Genomic DNA, 15,568 nt, shown 5'->3' with positions numbered 1-15,568 from the left:
CAACCTGAACTTATCACAAAAAATGCAAATTAAAGCTGTAGCTTGAAATTATGGAACAGACAAGTTAGAAACTGTCACCATGACAAATAATGATTGTATTAATTTAATGCATTTAAATTAATGACTGTATAATGAGATCTACTTAACTTTTGCCTTGAAATTCAATGAAATTCTACACAATCTGTAACTGAAAGGCATCCTTTTGAAAACTGATTATTTTTAATATATTTTTCTAACAAAAGTATATACTTAATAATGAAATGGACAGGTAGAGAAAAATATTTTGCAGATCAGCAACTTACCTCTTTGAACTTGTGACTGAGCTTGCTTGTATCCAGGTCTGAGGGGGAAAACATGTCCTCGTTCTCAGGCAGCTCGAAGACTTCAATGGCCATGTCACCACCAGGAAGAACAGGTCCTACCTCGTCCTCCTCTTCATCTGTGGCATATTCTCCTGTCTAAAAGGGAGGGAATTTCAGGAATCCAGCTGTTATTACTCATGTGGAGGTGAGTTATTTTTAAAATATTTTATAAAAGAGAAATAAAATATGTCACCAAGTGGTAAAAGTGTAAGTAGACTTTTGAGTCAAACATGCCTCATGCAGCTAGGGTTACAAATGTTAGTTCAAAGATCCAAAGTGACATGACTATGACATATATAAGTGCATTTCTAAAAATCTAACTGCATCAGCAGTATCTTTAGTGAAGCAACAAACTATTTTAAATCTAAGTATTTGATGGTTTTACTAAAGAAAATTACATTGCTAAGAGAAGTAAGTAATTCCTTTAAATTCCTATCACCTGTAATGCATTAAGTCACCCAATATTGACAGCAGAGAAGGAACGGTAGGTCAAAAGATTCACAGAGTTGGAAGGGACCTTATTTAAGCCTTACAAAAAAAAGTCTGGTAGGTTAATTCTCCTAAGCTTTAGAGTTTAATCAATTCCGCTTCAGTTGCTTGTTTAACTAACATGGTGGTAAACTAGTGACCTAAAGGGCAAACCAAAAGTTTCTAACTTACAGCCCACTTGGGTACATTGCTTTGCCTGTTTAGTACTATTTTGATAAATGTCAGCATTTTGGCAACGTTTAAAAAAAATGTCACCTAAGATTCTAGTTTCCAGTTTTTTGGGTTTTTTTATAGAACCAAAGATCTGACAATAAAGGCACATTATGACATGAGAACCACTGGTCAGAGTCAGCAGTGGTTGTTCCTTTACATGGGTCACACACTTTCTAATACACCACAAGTTCCATAATTCATTATTCTAAGCTGCTAGCATCACTCCTTCATGATACCCGTGGGCCTCTGTAAGTATCTGAGTTCATGACCCTTGGAATATATAGTCTTCCTCACCACTAAGTTCCTTAACATTATTAGAAAGCGGCTTCTTTCTGGCAGCACCAGGTTAATTGTTTGAGATCTATACCTTCTGATTTAATTTGAAGATAAATCACTGATTCACAGGTTTGAAAAACAAGGCTTCTTTAATTCACCCCTGTTACTTCAGGGAGTATTACATTTAATACATAAAACAGATAAGTATTCATATTGCCTTTAAAACATTTCATAGTGTACTGAGTGATCTATTTCTTTGATTAAAGAAGCTTAGCATCCAATTGCTATTTTATCTTTTGGTTCTACACTAAATTGTTCTTTCTAAACCTGAAACCGTATTTACTTGACTCTGTTTGCAAACGAAGTAAATCCAGTCATTAACTTCAGTGTAATAATTCCTGATTTCTGAAAGAGCATTATTATTGCCATTCTGAATTCTCTCTTTCAAAGTAAAATAATTGCAGTTTCCTCCTAGGTCTCATTCTGTGTAATTGTCTTTTTCCTGTACACTGACTTCTCTCCAGGTTCTCAAATTTCTCTCTTAAATTGCAGTGTCCAGATGCACACACAATTTCTGGAGGCCATTGAGTATGATGAACAACAAAGGAGGAAGCAGCATACTCAGACTCTTCTTCCACACACAGAGACTATTATCATGAAGACTTTGACTTCGGTGGCATTTGTGTATACAAGTAAGCTCAGAATATTTCATACAGATCAGTGACTTTCCACACTGGTTACACATTAGAACTCCCTGTTTCCCCTACAAAAAAAATTAGAGATGCCTTGACTGAAAGGGAAAGCAGTGGCTGCCCTCCATGTTGAAACTGTATAGTTTATCAGCATCTGGACTCCTCGGAGTCTTTAGAAACCAGTCTGAAATGATCTGAACTGTAAACATCATTCTAAGTGTCAATGGCACTGGGAGGGAAGGTAACTGAACAGTGGGGGCTGGTTGTTTCCAGAGAGCTTCCATTTGTGGTATGATTAGTTCCTATAAACCTTAAAAGGAGTCTAATTCCAGACTTGTGTGTGTGTGTGTGTGTGTGTGTGTGTGTGTGTGTGTGTGAAAGAGAGAGAGATTCTATACATTAACTCATCTTCTATTTATACATATTTTTTAGAACTAACAGGTAGTTGATGAATCTCAGTGATGTTAATGAACAGAAATGTAGCAAGACTGGCAAGTAAATGATCTCAAGATACCTTGCTGAAAGTTCTGATTTAGAGATATAAAACTTTGCACTTATTCTTTACCCTATAGTTACAACTATCAGCAATTATGAAGGCCTAAGCTAGGTATATAATATTCACTTCTATATCACATCAATTTGATAAACATCATGAATGACTCAATAAAATCTGAAGTTAAATTTCAAGTCTGATAATGGCATAGCATTTTTTAAACCTAAGAGTTGAAACGAACGATTTGATTTTCCTTTAACAGCTTGAAAATAGGTACTTCTTCACCATGTTTAAGAGAATGAACATAAATATGTGCCTAGGAAGAGGCCTAACCTATAATAGGATCTTGAAAAATATTTTTTAAAAAATGAATCCAAGAATGCCAATTGCATTTACTTGGTAATATCTATAGCCTGCTAGGAAGTTTTCAATCATATCAAGAAAATGCCCTGTAAAGTCATTTGATGAGAAGGCAGCATTATATCACATTAATTTTTTAACACTCCTTTTAGTGAATAACAGGATTAGGGTTTGTACAATATATGCAATTCTTACCTCTAAGTATAATTCTGGCTTTGTTATCCATTTGAGTAATCAAAATTATTTTTATAAATGTAAGTCACTAAGAACTGTTTTGATTCTTGTTTTTTACTTTGCCAGTCTCCTTCTCAATACCCAAACTGCCTGCAATTCTGTTAAAATTTTTTATCTTTCATTTCATCTTTCCATTTACTAGGGTTTTCTCTAATTAATCTCATAAGCATCCTGAGGACAAGGTGTGTATTTTACTGTCTTTATTCTACTATTACTTATCAGAAGCTCTGGATATAGTGTTTAAAAACATGTTGCCATTCTCTCTCGTTGATTATTTATCACTCCCATCCTAAACAGGCTTTAGAATATGGCGTGGATTTACTACAGAACCCCATAAACACCTGAAGTTTAAAAGTTACATTTAGTAGACTCAAAATATATGTTCTTCTAATTTTTTTATCTTTGTGGAAAATGGAAATTACTTTTTTTTTAAAAAATAAATTTATTTATTTTAGTTGGGGGCTAATTACTTTACAATATTGTAGTAGTTTTTGCCATACATTGACATGAATCAGCCATGGGTTTACATGTGTTCCCCTTCCTGGACCCCCCTCCCACCTCCCTCCCCACCCCATCCCTCTGGGTCATCCCATTGCCCCAGCCCTGAGCATTTGTCTCATGCATCGACCATGGAATGGTGTTCTGTTTCACATATGATAATATACATGTTTCAATGCTATTGTCCCCGAAAGTCCCACCCTCACCTTCTCCCTCAGATTCCATAAGACTGTTCTATGCATCTGTGTCTCTTATTCTGTCTCGCATATAGGGTTATCGTTACCATCTTTCAAATTCCATATATATGCATTATTATACTGTATTGGTGTTTTTCTTTCTGGCTTACTTCACTCTGTATAATGGGCTCCAGTTTCATCCATCTCAATAGAACTGATTCGAATGTATTCTTTTTAATGGTTGAGTAATATTCCATTGTGTAAATACCACCACTTCCTTATCCATTCGTCTGCTGATGGACACCTAGGTTGCTTCCATGTCCTGGCTATTGTAAACAGTGCTGTGATGAACATTGGGGTACATGTGTCTCTTTCAATTCTGGATTCCTCGGTGTGTATGCCCAGCAGTGGGATTGCTGGGTCATATGGCAGTTCTAGTCCCAGCTTTTTAAGGAATCTCCATAGTGGCTGTACTAGTTTGCATTCCCACCAACAGTGTAAGAGGGTTCCCTTTTCTCCACACCCTCTCCAGCATTTATTGCTTGTAGACTTTTGGATAGCAGCCATTCTGACTGGTGTGAAATGGTACCTCATTGTGGTTTTCATTTGCATTTCTCTAATAATGAGTGATGTTGAGCATCTTTTCATGTGTTTGTTGCCCATCTGTATGTCTTCTTTGGAGAAATGTCTGTTTAGTTCTTTAGCCCATTTTTTGATTGGGTGGTTTATTTTTCTGGAATTCAGCTGCAGGAGTTGCTTGTATATTTTTGAGATTAATTGTTTGTCTGTTGCTTCGTTTGCTATTATTTTCTCCCATTCTGAAGGCTGTCTTTTCACCTTGCTTACAGTTTCCTTTGCTGTGCAAAAGCTTTTAATTTTAATTAGGTCCCATTTGTTTATTTTTGCTTTTATTTCCAATATTCTGGGAGGTGGGTCATGGAGGATCCTGCTGTGATTTATGTCGGAGAGTGTTTTGCCTATGTTTTCCTCTAGGAGTTTTATAGTTTCTGGTCTTACGTTTAGATCTTTAATCCATTTTGAGTTTATTTTTGTGTATGGTGTTAGGAAGTGTTCTAGTTTCATTCTTTTACAAGTGGTTGACCAGTTTTCCCAGCACCACTTGTTAAAGAGATTGTCTTTTCTCCATTGTATATTCTTGCCTCCTTTGTCGAAGATAAGGTGTCCATAGGTGCGTGGGTTTATCTCTGGGCTTTCTATTTCGTTCCATTGATCTATATTTCTATCTTTGTGCCAGTACTATACTGTCTTGGTGACTGTGGCTTTGTAGTAGAGCCTGAAGTCAGGCAGGTTGATTCCTCCAGTTCCATTCTTCTTTCTCAAGATTGCTTTGGCTATTTCAGGTTTCTTATATTTCCATACAAATTGTGAAACGATTTGTTCTAGTTCTGTGAAAAATACCATTGGTGGCTTGATAGGGATTGCATTGAATCTATAGATTGCTTTGGGTAGTATACTCATTTTCACTATATTAATTCTTCCAATCCATGAACACGGTATATTTCTCCATCTGTTTGTGTCCTCTTTGATTTCTTTCATCAGTGTTTTATAGTTTTCTATATATAAGTCTTTTGTTTCTTTAGGTAGATATATTCCTAAGTATTTTATTCTTTTTGTTGCAATGGTGAATGGTATTGTTTCCTTAATTTCTCTTTCTGTTTTCTCATTATTGGAGTATAGGAATGCAAGGGATTTCTGTGTGTTAATTTTATATCCTGCAACTTTACTATATTCATTGATTAGCTCTAGTAATTTTCTGGTAGAATCTTCAGGGTTTTCTATGTAGAGGATCATGTCATCTGCAAACAGTGAGAGTTTTACTTCTTCTTTTCCTATCTGGATTCCTTTTATTTCTTTTTCTGCTCTGGTTGCTGTGGCCAAAACTTCCAAAACTATGTTGAATAGTAGTGGTGAAAGTGGGCATCCTTGCCTTGTTCCTGACTTTAGGGGAAATGCTTTTAATTTTTCACCATTGAGGATAATGTTTGCTGTGGGTTTGTCATATATAGCTTTTATTATGTTGAGGTATGTTCCTTCTATTCCTGCTTTCTGGAGGGTTTTTATCATAAATGGATGTTGAATTTTGTCAAAGGCTTTTGCTGCATCTATTGAGATAATCATATGGTTTTTATCTTTCAATTTGTTAATGTGGTGTATTACATTGATTGACTTGCGGATGTTAAAGAAACCTTGCATTCCTGGGATAAAGCCCACTTGGTCATGATGTATGATCTTTTTAATATGATGTTGGATTCTGTTTGCTAGAATTTTATTAAGGATTTTTGCATCTATGTTCATCAGTGATATTGGCCTGTAGTTTTCTTTTTTTGTGGCATCTTTGTCTGGTTTTGGAATTAGGGTGATGGTGGCCTCATAGAATGAGTTTGGAAGTTTACCATCTTCTGCAATTTTCTGGAAGCGTTTGAGTAGGATAGGTGTTACCTATTCTCTAAATTTTTGGTAGAATTCTGCTGTGAAGCCGTCTGGTCCTGGGCTTTTGTTTGCTGGAAGATTTCTGATAGAAAATGGAAATTACTTTTATGGTTAGTCAGCAAATAAAATAAATTACATGGACTGATACAGAATTTCATAAACCTCAAAGTTAAATTGGATTGAATTTGACATTTACAGAGGAAAATGGACAATGTTGTACCCCCGAAAACTGCTACAGCAAAGTGTTTCCATTGGCATCCTGATCCTTCTTCTCTTTATCTCTTTATTCTGAAAATACTCAACATCTTTTAAGTAAACAGAAACTCTTGAAAGTTCTTTGTCCCAACTTGCAAATCCACTGTAAATGAGGCAAGAATAGTTCTTGCCATTTTATCATCTTATCTACTTTCTTGACTAACATCTTATACTTTTAAATAGCATCCCAAAAGGGTAAAAAAAAGAACAGTGATTTTTTTTTCCAATAACTTACTATGTGCCCAACACTGTACATTCTTTAAAAACTGTCTGATATCACTATACTATGCTAACTTGAGGAAACCAAGGCTCAGAAACTTTCCACAAGGTCAATTAGTTATGTTCCTGAAGCTACGCATTTAACATATCCCATGGCCCATGCTCTTTCTTCTCTACTATGCTGTTGGCAGTCTACAGAACTAAAGCTTTGTAGAAAAATAGATGGAAATACATTCCTTTCATTTTTCTCCAACCAAAAGCCCTGGTGCATAATCCTGTTGTGTTGAGATTCACTCTCTGCATCTTTGAACCTTATCATTCAGTTCACTTTGAAGACTTGCGCCTGCCTGTAGTGAGCTCCAAAGTTCTTGTCCTCTTCTTTTCTCTCATAGTATGCTCACCCTGGGCAAGCGCACAGAAGTCTCCTTCAAAAGGTTTGGCTCACAGGTATGCTGACTGATGTCTCATGTACTCCTTGTTATATAAACCAGAAGCAGAGTGTATACTCCAAAGAATTAATGCACTGTCTTAAAATGGATGAAAAAGATACTTGCAAGGCAAAATGAGTGTGAAATTCCTCTAGATTTTTATAGCTTTTCTCTTTTGCATTTCTATTTCAATCTAATTTTCTTGAGCTACCAGTCTTCTCTGAATCTCTACAAAGAATTTTATCTGCTTTCATAGACATAACTTCCTTTATACTCATATTCCATCGGAGGATTTAATATTTTATTAAGATACATAATTACAATATTAAGTACGACTGGAAGCTTCTGCTTCTTCTGGTGGTTCTAGAGGGACCAGAAGCATGTAGACATATTAGAGCCTTGAATACTCAGGAGGGCTGTAGATCTCAGTATAGGTTTTACAAAGGAACAGACAGTATCTGTTATAGCAAAGACCAATTAAAGAAACTTGGTTTTGAAATTACTTGGGCCTGGGTTCAAATCTCAGCTCTTGATGTTGGCAAAGTTACTTTTCAGATCTAAGTTTTAATTGCCACATCCATAAAGTGAGGATAAAAACAGTTCCTTAGAGTAACAAGGTTTTCATGACAGTTAGTTAGATGGTGTCTGCAGAATATTCAACACAAGGGCAGGCACATGGCGGATACTCAAAATAAGTGACCACGGCTACTGGTGGCACCCCACTCCAGTACTCCTGCCTGGAAAATCCCATGGACGGAGGAGCCCGGTAGGCTGCAGTCCGTGGGGTCGCTAAGAGTCAGCCACGACTGAGTGGCTTCACTTTCACTTTTCACCTTCATGCATTGGAGAAGGAAATGGCAACCCACTCCAGTGTTCTTGCCTGGAGAATCCCAGGGACGGTGGAGCCTGGTGGGCTGCCGTCTATGGGGTCGCACAGAGTCGGACACGACTGATGCGACTTAGCAGCAGCAGCAGCAACTGCTGGTGGTGGTACTTATACTACATTAACAATAGGCTAAAGCTTCACCAGAAAGTGAAGAAGAACTAAAGAGCCTCTTGACAAAAGTGAAAGAGGAGAGTGAAAAAGTTGGCTTAAAGCTCAACGTTCAGAAAACTAAGATCATGGCATCTGGTCCCATCACTTTATGGGAAATAGATGGGGAAACAGTGTCAAACTTTATTTTTTGGGGCTCCAAAATCACTGCTGATGGTGCAGCCATGAAATTAAAAGATGCCTACTCCTTGGAAGGAAGGTTATGACCAACCTAGATAGCATATTGAAAAGCAGAGACATTACTCTGCCAACAAAAGTCCGTCTAGTCAAGGCTATGGTTTTTCCAGTAGTCATGTATGGATGTGAGAGTTGGACAGTGAAGAAAGCTGAGTGCCGAAGAATTGATGCTTTTGAACTGTGGTGTTGGAGAAGACTCTTGAGAGTCCCTTGGACTCCAAGGAGATCCAACCAGTCCATCCTAAAGGAGATCAGTCCTGGGTGTTCATTGGAAGGACTGATGTTGAAGCTGAAACTCCAATACTTTGGCCACCTCATGCGAAGAGTTGACTCACTGGAAAAGACCATGATGCTGGGAAGGATTGGGGGCAGGAGGAGAAAGGGACGACAAAGGATGAGATGGCTGGATGGCATCACCGACTTGATGGACATGGGTTTGAGTAGACTCCGGGAGTTGGTGATGGACAGGGAGGCCTGGCGTGCTGCAGTTCATGGGGTCGCAAAGAGTTGGACACGACTGAACGACTGAACTGAACTGAAAGCTTCACCAAATGTTGTAACTAGACATTTGTTTGCTTTTGGTCTCACAAATATAATGTCCTAGAAATCCTGGCCACACGAATCTTTTAAAAGCAAACCAGTCATTTTTGAAGTAAAGCTTTTCCTTTTCCTTAACTTGCTCCTTTTCTTGTGTTCTCAGTTTTAGGGTAGGTACTAGCTTCTACCCAAGGTCAAACAAACTTCCAGGTCTCTGTTCTCCTCACTTATTGACTCCCCTCCTTCCCTAATGGTCCAAATGAATATCCATGTACTTAGCACATCCTATGAGGCTGCTGCCTTTAAGACTCTTCTAATCCGCCTCTTAATGTTTCTGTGACATGCCGTACTTCACCCATAAAACTTGGCTGTTTTTTTTAAATCTGCCTTCTCCCAATAACTTTTTTCAATGGCAAATTCCCTGAGAATGCCAGGTATAATCTATGCCTGTAATTCCAGTGTGGCTTGCACACTGCTTGGCATGAAGTAGGCACTGAGCAAATGTTTGCTGAATAAATTAATACAGTTTTAGCCACATCTACACAGCATGGTAGAGCCTGATTTTCCTGTTGATTCTCAGCTTTCAAGTAAGAAATATGGTGAAAGCACAGCTGCAGCTGGGCCTCAATGACCCTTCTGGGGATATTCTCTTGTTGTTAGGTTCAACCATTAGTAGTCATTTTTGCTGTGGCAATGTTTGTTCTGGTAAATTCAGGGAAACTAAATGATGCTAATCATAAAAGTAGCCTTAATTATGCAGTTTTTGTTGGAATTTGTTTACTGGAATTGAATTTGGTTATATATATTTTCAGACTCAGTTCTGTGGGAGGACAGAAGAGAGTTGCTTTTTCTCTGGAGGAGAAAGACCTCAAACTAACACTTTAATGTTTAAAATTCCTCAGTCTACATCAATCATCCAGATGACTTTCAGCAAAAGCATCCCCATCTCTGAAAAGGCGTCTCTCTTTCTGTGTTCTGTCAGTTGACTTCTGCGTGTCCAGGTTTTGTAATGTTGGGCCATTTGGTCTCTTTTCATGTCATTGGGAATAATAACACCTTCTTCATAACGTTGTTGGGAAAATTTCTAGTAGTGATATATTCAAAGTATTAATCACAGTGCCTAGAATATGCTAAATGACTAGATGACTATGCTAATCATCAGGACTATGATTATTTCCACTGTCTTCGGTTTCTCCAAGACAATGCTACAGAACAGCACAACAAAAGACAGCATGGCTTGGGAGCTGGAGAGAGCAGGGCCCCAAAAGAGAAAAAGCAATACCACAGTTGTATGATAGTAGGCAAGTCATTTAGCATGAGTCTTCTGTGATCTCTTCTTCTATAAAAATGGTGTGAAAAATTCCAATCTCATAGGTATTGAGAAGACTCAAAGAAATAAAATATGTAAAACGTCCAACATGATGTATGGCTCAAGACATATATTCATTTCTCTCATTTATCAAGTCATTCAAAATTTTCTTTTCTTTGTTTTCAGAATGTTTTCTGAAATTTCACTCCATTCTTACTGTCTAGTCACCGAATCAAGAAATATTTAACATCTCTTATCTCTATTACTGATAATGCCTCTAGTGTTCCCTGCCTTCAGATGCTCAGCTCCTCAGGTCACTGATAATACTCCTGGCAGATTATTCCTCCTAAAATTCTGACCAGATAGATTTAAGATTTGCCACAATCTTCTGTAAGAACTCAAAATCATCTTTAACCCTTCTTAAAATTTTCTAGTAATTGTGGTAGACCATTCAAAAATTAGAATTAGATTTTACAGAATTGTAAAGCTTTCTTTAGCTCCTCCCCCTCCTTCCTTTTCCAAAGTATACTTCTCAAAAGCTCTTTACCACTGTGGTAGGCAGGCTTTAAAATAACCCCCATTGATCCCTTCCTCATGGATTTCTATAACCTTTTCCCTTGAATGTGCACTGAATCTAGAGACTCGCTTCTAACAAGCAGGATACAAGAAAAGTGATGGGATGTCACTTCTAAGATTAGTTTTCAAAAACCTGTGACTGGCATCTCTTTTGTCCTCTTGCTCTTGAAAGCCAAGCCACCATGTTGTATGTGGTCCTATGGAGAGGCCCATATCACAAGAAACTGCTGTTTCTGGCCAATAGCCAGAAAGGACCTGAGGCCTGCTGAGTTGAAAGTGTATATCCTGCATTCAGTCAACAGCTATGAGTGGGCTTGGAACAGACCTTTACCAAGTTGAGCATGTGTGTGACTGCAGCTGTAGCTACAACCTTACTTTTGGCTTTGTGAGACATCTTGAGTCAGAGGTATCCAGCTAATCTGACCTACAGATACTGTAATCTGTGAGTATTTCTTATTGTAAGTTGCTACGTTCTAGTGGTAATTTATTATAGAACAATAGCCACCCTGGTGGCTCAGACTGTAAAGAATCTGCCTGCAATGTGGGAGACCTGGGTTCAATCCCTGGGTTGGGAAGATTCCCTGGAGAAGGGCATGGCAACCTACTCCAGTATTCTTGCCTGGAGATTCCCTGTGGACAGAGGAGCCTGGCGGGCTGCAGTCCATGAGGTCGCAAAGAGTTGGACACTACAAGCAACTCAGCACAGCACAGCACAGCCATAAATAAATATAGCAAAACGGGGAAGTCTGGAATCATGAAAGCAGGGAGGATTTTGAAGAGTATGTTAAAGCAGCCTAAACTGCCTTGAAAAGACTGTAGTGGCAGAAAGCTTAGCCACATTATCACCTTCTGAAAGCAGGACATAGGAAATACTCCTACTGAACCAAGTGAACTAGAGAAGTAGATTTCCAAACAAAGTGTTGAAGGCACTGTCTGCTTTCTTTCTGCTGCTTACAGTAAAAAATGATGACTAGAGATCAACTCAGAGGACAGCTGAACAGAAACAAACCAACAAAACTTGATAGTTCTGAGAGTCTTGATTCTAAGACTAAGAAATGGCTTCCAAACAAAGATCAAATATAGGATTCTGTCATGGTCTAAAAATGGAGCAGAGCGTATGACCATAAAAATCTTTTGTTAAGAATTCTGAGCTTTGGAAACTCAAATTTTTTATCAAAGGTGATAAGCAAGTCTGTCACCAACCTTAAAGGGAGACACTATCTATACTTTCCAAGGCTGTTCACTATGTAAAATATTATTGAAAAAATAATCTGAAACAAAGGCCATTAGTGCCTCTGCTCACAACACGTGCAGAAAAGTGAGAGAGCCCTGGGGGAATTGTTTCCCAATAATATTCACCCTCATTTCTGCACCATCTGGGTATCTGATGAACCTTCCCATAAGTATGGCATTCCCTTGACTACACTGATACGTGTGGCCAAGAGTGGCCAGACCAAATCTATTCAGTCTTTCCCACAGCATATAATTAAAACTACTATTAAAAGAACCCCAAATAGCAGAATGAGCCCAACTTGCAGTTCTGAGACTGACCATACTCCCCAGGCTTCCAGACCCTACTGGCTAAACAAATTCCATAAACTATCAAGGTCTACTTTAGAAATCCAGGGGGCTTTCTCCTTAAGTTTCTTCAACTGAGTTTTTCACTTGGTTTAAGGTACTGGTGGTATCAGTGCAAATAGAGCCATACCACTATATCCTCAAATATAGCAGGAGGTATCAGTGATTTTACAGACCTACAATGGGACCACAAGGGAGAAATCTAGGGGTGAAGGCAATTCTATAATCCATAACAACCCTGGCCAGTGAGCTGAGGTCAGCCTGAATGCCTTCCAGGATAGAGGTGGTATCACTGATTCAGTTCAGTTCAGTCGCTCAGTCATGTCCGACTCTTTGCATTCCCATGGACTGCAGCACGCCAGGCCTCCCTATACATCACCAGCTCCTAGAGTTTACTCAGACACGTGTCCATTGAGTCGGTGATGCCATCCAACCATCTCATCCTCTGTCGTGCCCTTCTCCTCCCGCCTTCACTCTTTCCCAGCATCAGGGTCTTTTCAAATGAGGCAGTTCTTTGCATCAGGTGGCCAAAGTATTGGAGTTTCAGCTTCAGCACCAGTCCTTCCAATGAATGTTCAGGACTGATCTCCTTTAGGATGGATTGGCTAGAACTTCTTACAGTTCAAGGGACTCTCAAGAGTCTTCTCCAACACCAAAGTTCAAAAGCATCAGTTCTTCAGTGCTCAGCTTTCTTTATAGTCCATCTCTCACAACCATACATGACTAATGGAAAAACCATAGCTTTGACTAGATGGACCTTTGTTGGCAAAGTAATGTCTCTGCTTTTTAATACGCTGTCTAGGTTGGTCATAACTTTCCTTCCAAGGAGCAAGTGTCTTTTAATTTCATGGCTGCGGTCACCATCTGCCGTGATTTTGGAGCCCCAAAAAATAAAGTCTGTAACTGTTTCCACTGTTTCCCCATCTATTTCCCACGAAGTGACGGGACCAGATGCCATGATCTTAGTTTTCTGAATGTTGAGTTTTAAGCCAACTTTTGCTCTCCTCTTTCACTTTCATCAAGAGGCTCTTTAGTTCTTCTTCGCTTTCTACCATAAGTGTGGTGTCATCTTATCTGGGGTTATTGATATTACTCCTGGAAATCTTGATTTTGGCTTGTGCTTCATCCAGTCCCGCATTTGTCATGATGTACTCTGCATGTAAGTTAAATAAGCAGGATGACAATATACAGCCTTGATGCACTCCTTTCCCGATTTGGAACCAGTCTGTTGCTCCATGTCCAGTTCTAAGTGTTGCTTCTTGACCTGCATACAGATTTCTCAGGAGGCAGGTCAGGTGGCCTGGTATTCCTATCTCTTTCAGAATTTTCCACAGTTTGTTGTGATCCACACAGTCAAAGGCTTTGGCATAGTCAATAAAGCAGAAGTAGATGTTATTCTCGAACTCTCTTGCTTTTTCAAAGATCCAACGGATGTTGGCAATTTGATCTCTGGTTCCTCCACCTTTTCTAAATCCAGCTTGAACATCTGGAAGTTCATGGTTCACGTATTGTTGAAGCCTGGCTTGGAGAATTTTGAGCATTACTTTGCTAGCGTGTGAGATAAGTGCAATATTGTGGTAGTTTGAGCATTCTTTGGCATTGCCTTTCTTTGGGATTGGAATAACTGACCTTTTCCAGTCCAGTGGCCACTGCTGAGTTTTCCAAATTTGCTGGCATACTGAGTGCAGCACTTTCATAGCATCATCTTTTAGGATTTGAAATACCTCAATTGGAATTCCATCACCTCCACTAGCTTTGCTTGGAGTGATGTTTCCTAAGGCCTACTTGACTTTGCATTCTAGAATGTCTGGCTCTAGGTGAGTGATCACACCATCGTGGTTATCTGAAGTGGATCATGAAGTTCTTTTTTGTATAGTTCTTCTGTGTATTCTTGACATCTCTTAATATCTTCTGCTTCTGTTAGGTCCATACCTGTACAATGTCACGAACCTCCGTCCACAGTTCTTCAGGCGCTCTATCAGATCTAGTCCCTTGAATCTGTTTGTCACTTCTACTGTATAATCATAAGGGACTTGAACAGATAGTCTAGAACAAAGAGTAGTCAATGCCTCAGAAATGTTAGTGCCCTGGAAAGAACTGTTTCCCAATCATAATTATTATTATTATTGAGGTATAGTTGCTTTACAATATTGTGTTAATTTCAAAAACTGCCTAGAAATTCAGCTGATTTTTGAAGTTTCTATAATATTATTAAGTTTACTCTGTTGAAGACTTTCCAACTGTTATTCCTTTATATACTCTACAGGTAAACTGGTCTTTTTATTTCTTGCTGGCCCAGCTTCTTAGTTACAGAAAACATATAAACAATAACAACAAACAAATTCTTGCAAATAAAAACTGAAACCACAAGTCTCAAACTCATGCTTTTACTTTTGTGTGTCCTTTGTTGTGATGATCCTTTTATACTATGGTTTTCTGGCCTTTTGACAGACTGCCTTGAAAATGATTTAAATTCTTTACCATATATATTTGTTTCCACAGCAAAATACTAAGCTTCTTGGGAGTATAAACTATATTTTTCCATGACTCAATATTTGTAATTCAATTCCTCTTTATAAATGATAGCTACTTACTAAGATATAAATGTCATTGTCTTTAAGTCTCTGAAGGATATATTCTATATGAGTAGGGAACCAGTGATCCCTATTTTTCCCACTGATATCCAGAACTAAACAGTCAAGAGACCAAAGTAGACCTCTGTAATTCAAATGTCACACTGCAATTTCAAATTGGCAGCCTTCCTTGAGTTTCATTTTACTTGCTAAGGAAACAATGAAGCACTTATGCTGGTGCCAGCAGAACTGTGGGAAGAGACTAAGAGATTTGTATTTCCCTGAATCTTTAATCTGCAGAAGAGAACAACTACACTGACCAAGTGGCACACATTATTATTATTTTAATAATTCTTTAATTGTACAGCTAATTGAATCTCAGAAAATATGGTGTATTCATATAAAAATTGACTTATATGATTGCAAAAATGCTGATTATCACATAGATCTAGAAATTATAGCTACAGAATGTATAGTAAACAAAAAGACCAACAAAAATATCATTGATGGTGTTTCTATGGATTAATAATAAATGTACTCTCAAACTTATAATTTCCTTTGAGGGAGAATAATTTTACTCCTTTCCTCATTATGGCTATCTGGTGGTTTGTGACAACA

General features: G+C 38.3%; 1 protein-coding gene across 16 annotated transcripts in view; it reads right to left on the bottom strand.

The window, feature by feature from the left end:
- The window catches only part of PPP1R9A (protein phosphatase 1 regulatory subunit 9A), a 362,524-nt gene that overhangs the window by 85,995 nt on the left and 260,961 nt on the right, over window positions 1–15,568 (bottom strand). For all 16 annotated transcript variants that reach the window (XR_014066087.1, XR_014066088.1, XR_014066090.1 and 13 more), the window contains one exon: window positions 303–458. Coding sequence is in view for 13 of the 16 variants with exons in the window: in XM_081531508.1 (XP_081387634.1) it covers window positions 303–458 (156 nt within the window). In the remaining 3 variants the exon portion in view is untranslated. The remainder of the gene's footprint in view (window positions 1–302; window positions 459–15,568) is intronic.

Source organism: Giraffa tippelskirchi, chromosome 10 (assembly GCF_054371585.1).
Source record: "Giraffa tippelskirchi isolate mGirTip1 chromosome 10, T2T-mGirTip1v1.2.pri, whole genome shotgun sequence".
NCBI classification, from domain to species: Eukaryota; Metazoa; Chordata; class Mammalia; order Artiodactyla; family Giraffidae; genus Giraffa; species Giraffa tippelskirchi.
This window is presented reverse-complemented; position numbering and strand designations above follow the sequence as displayed.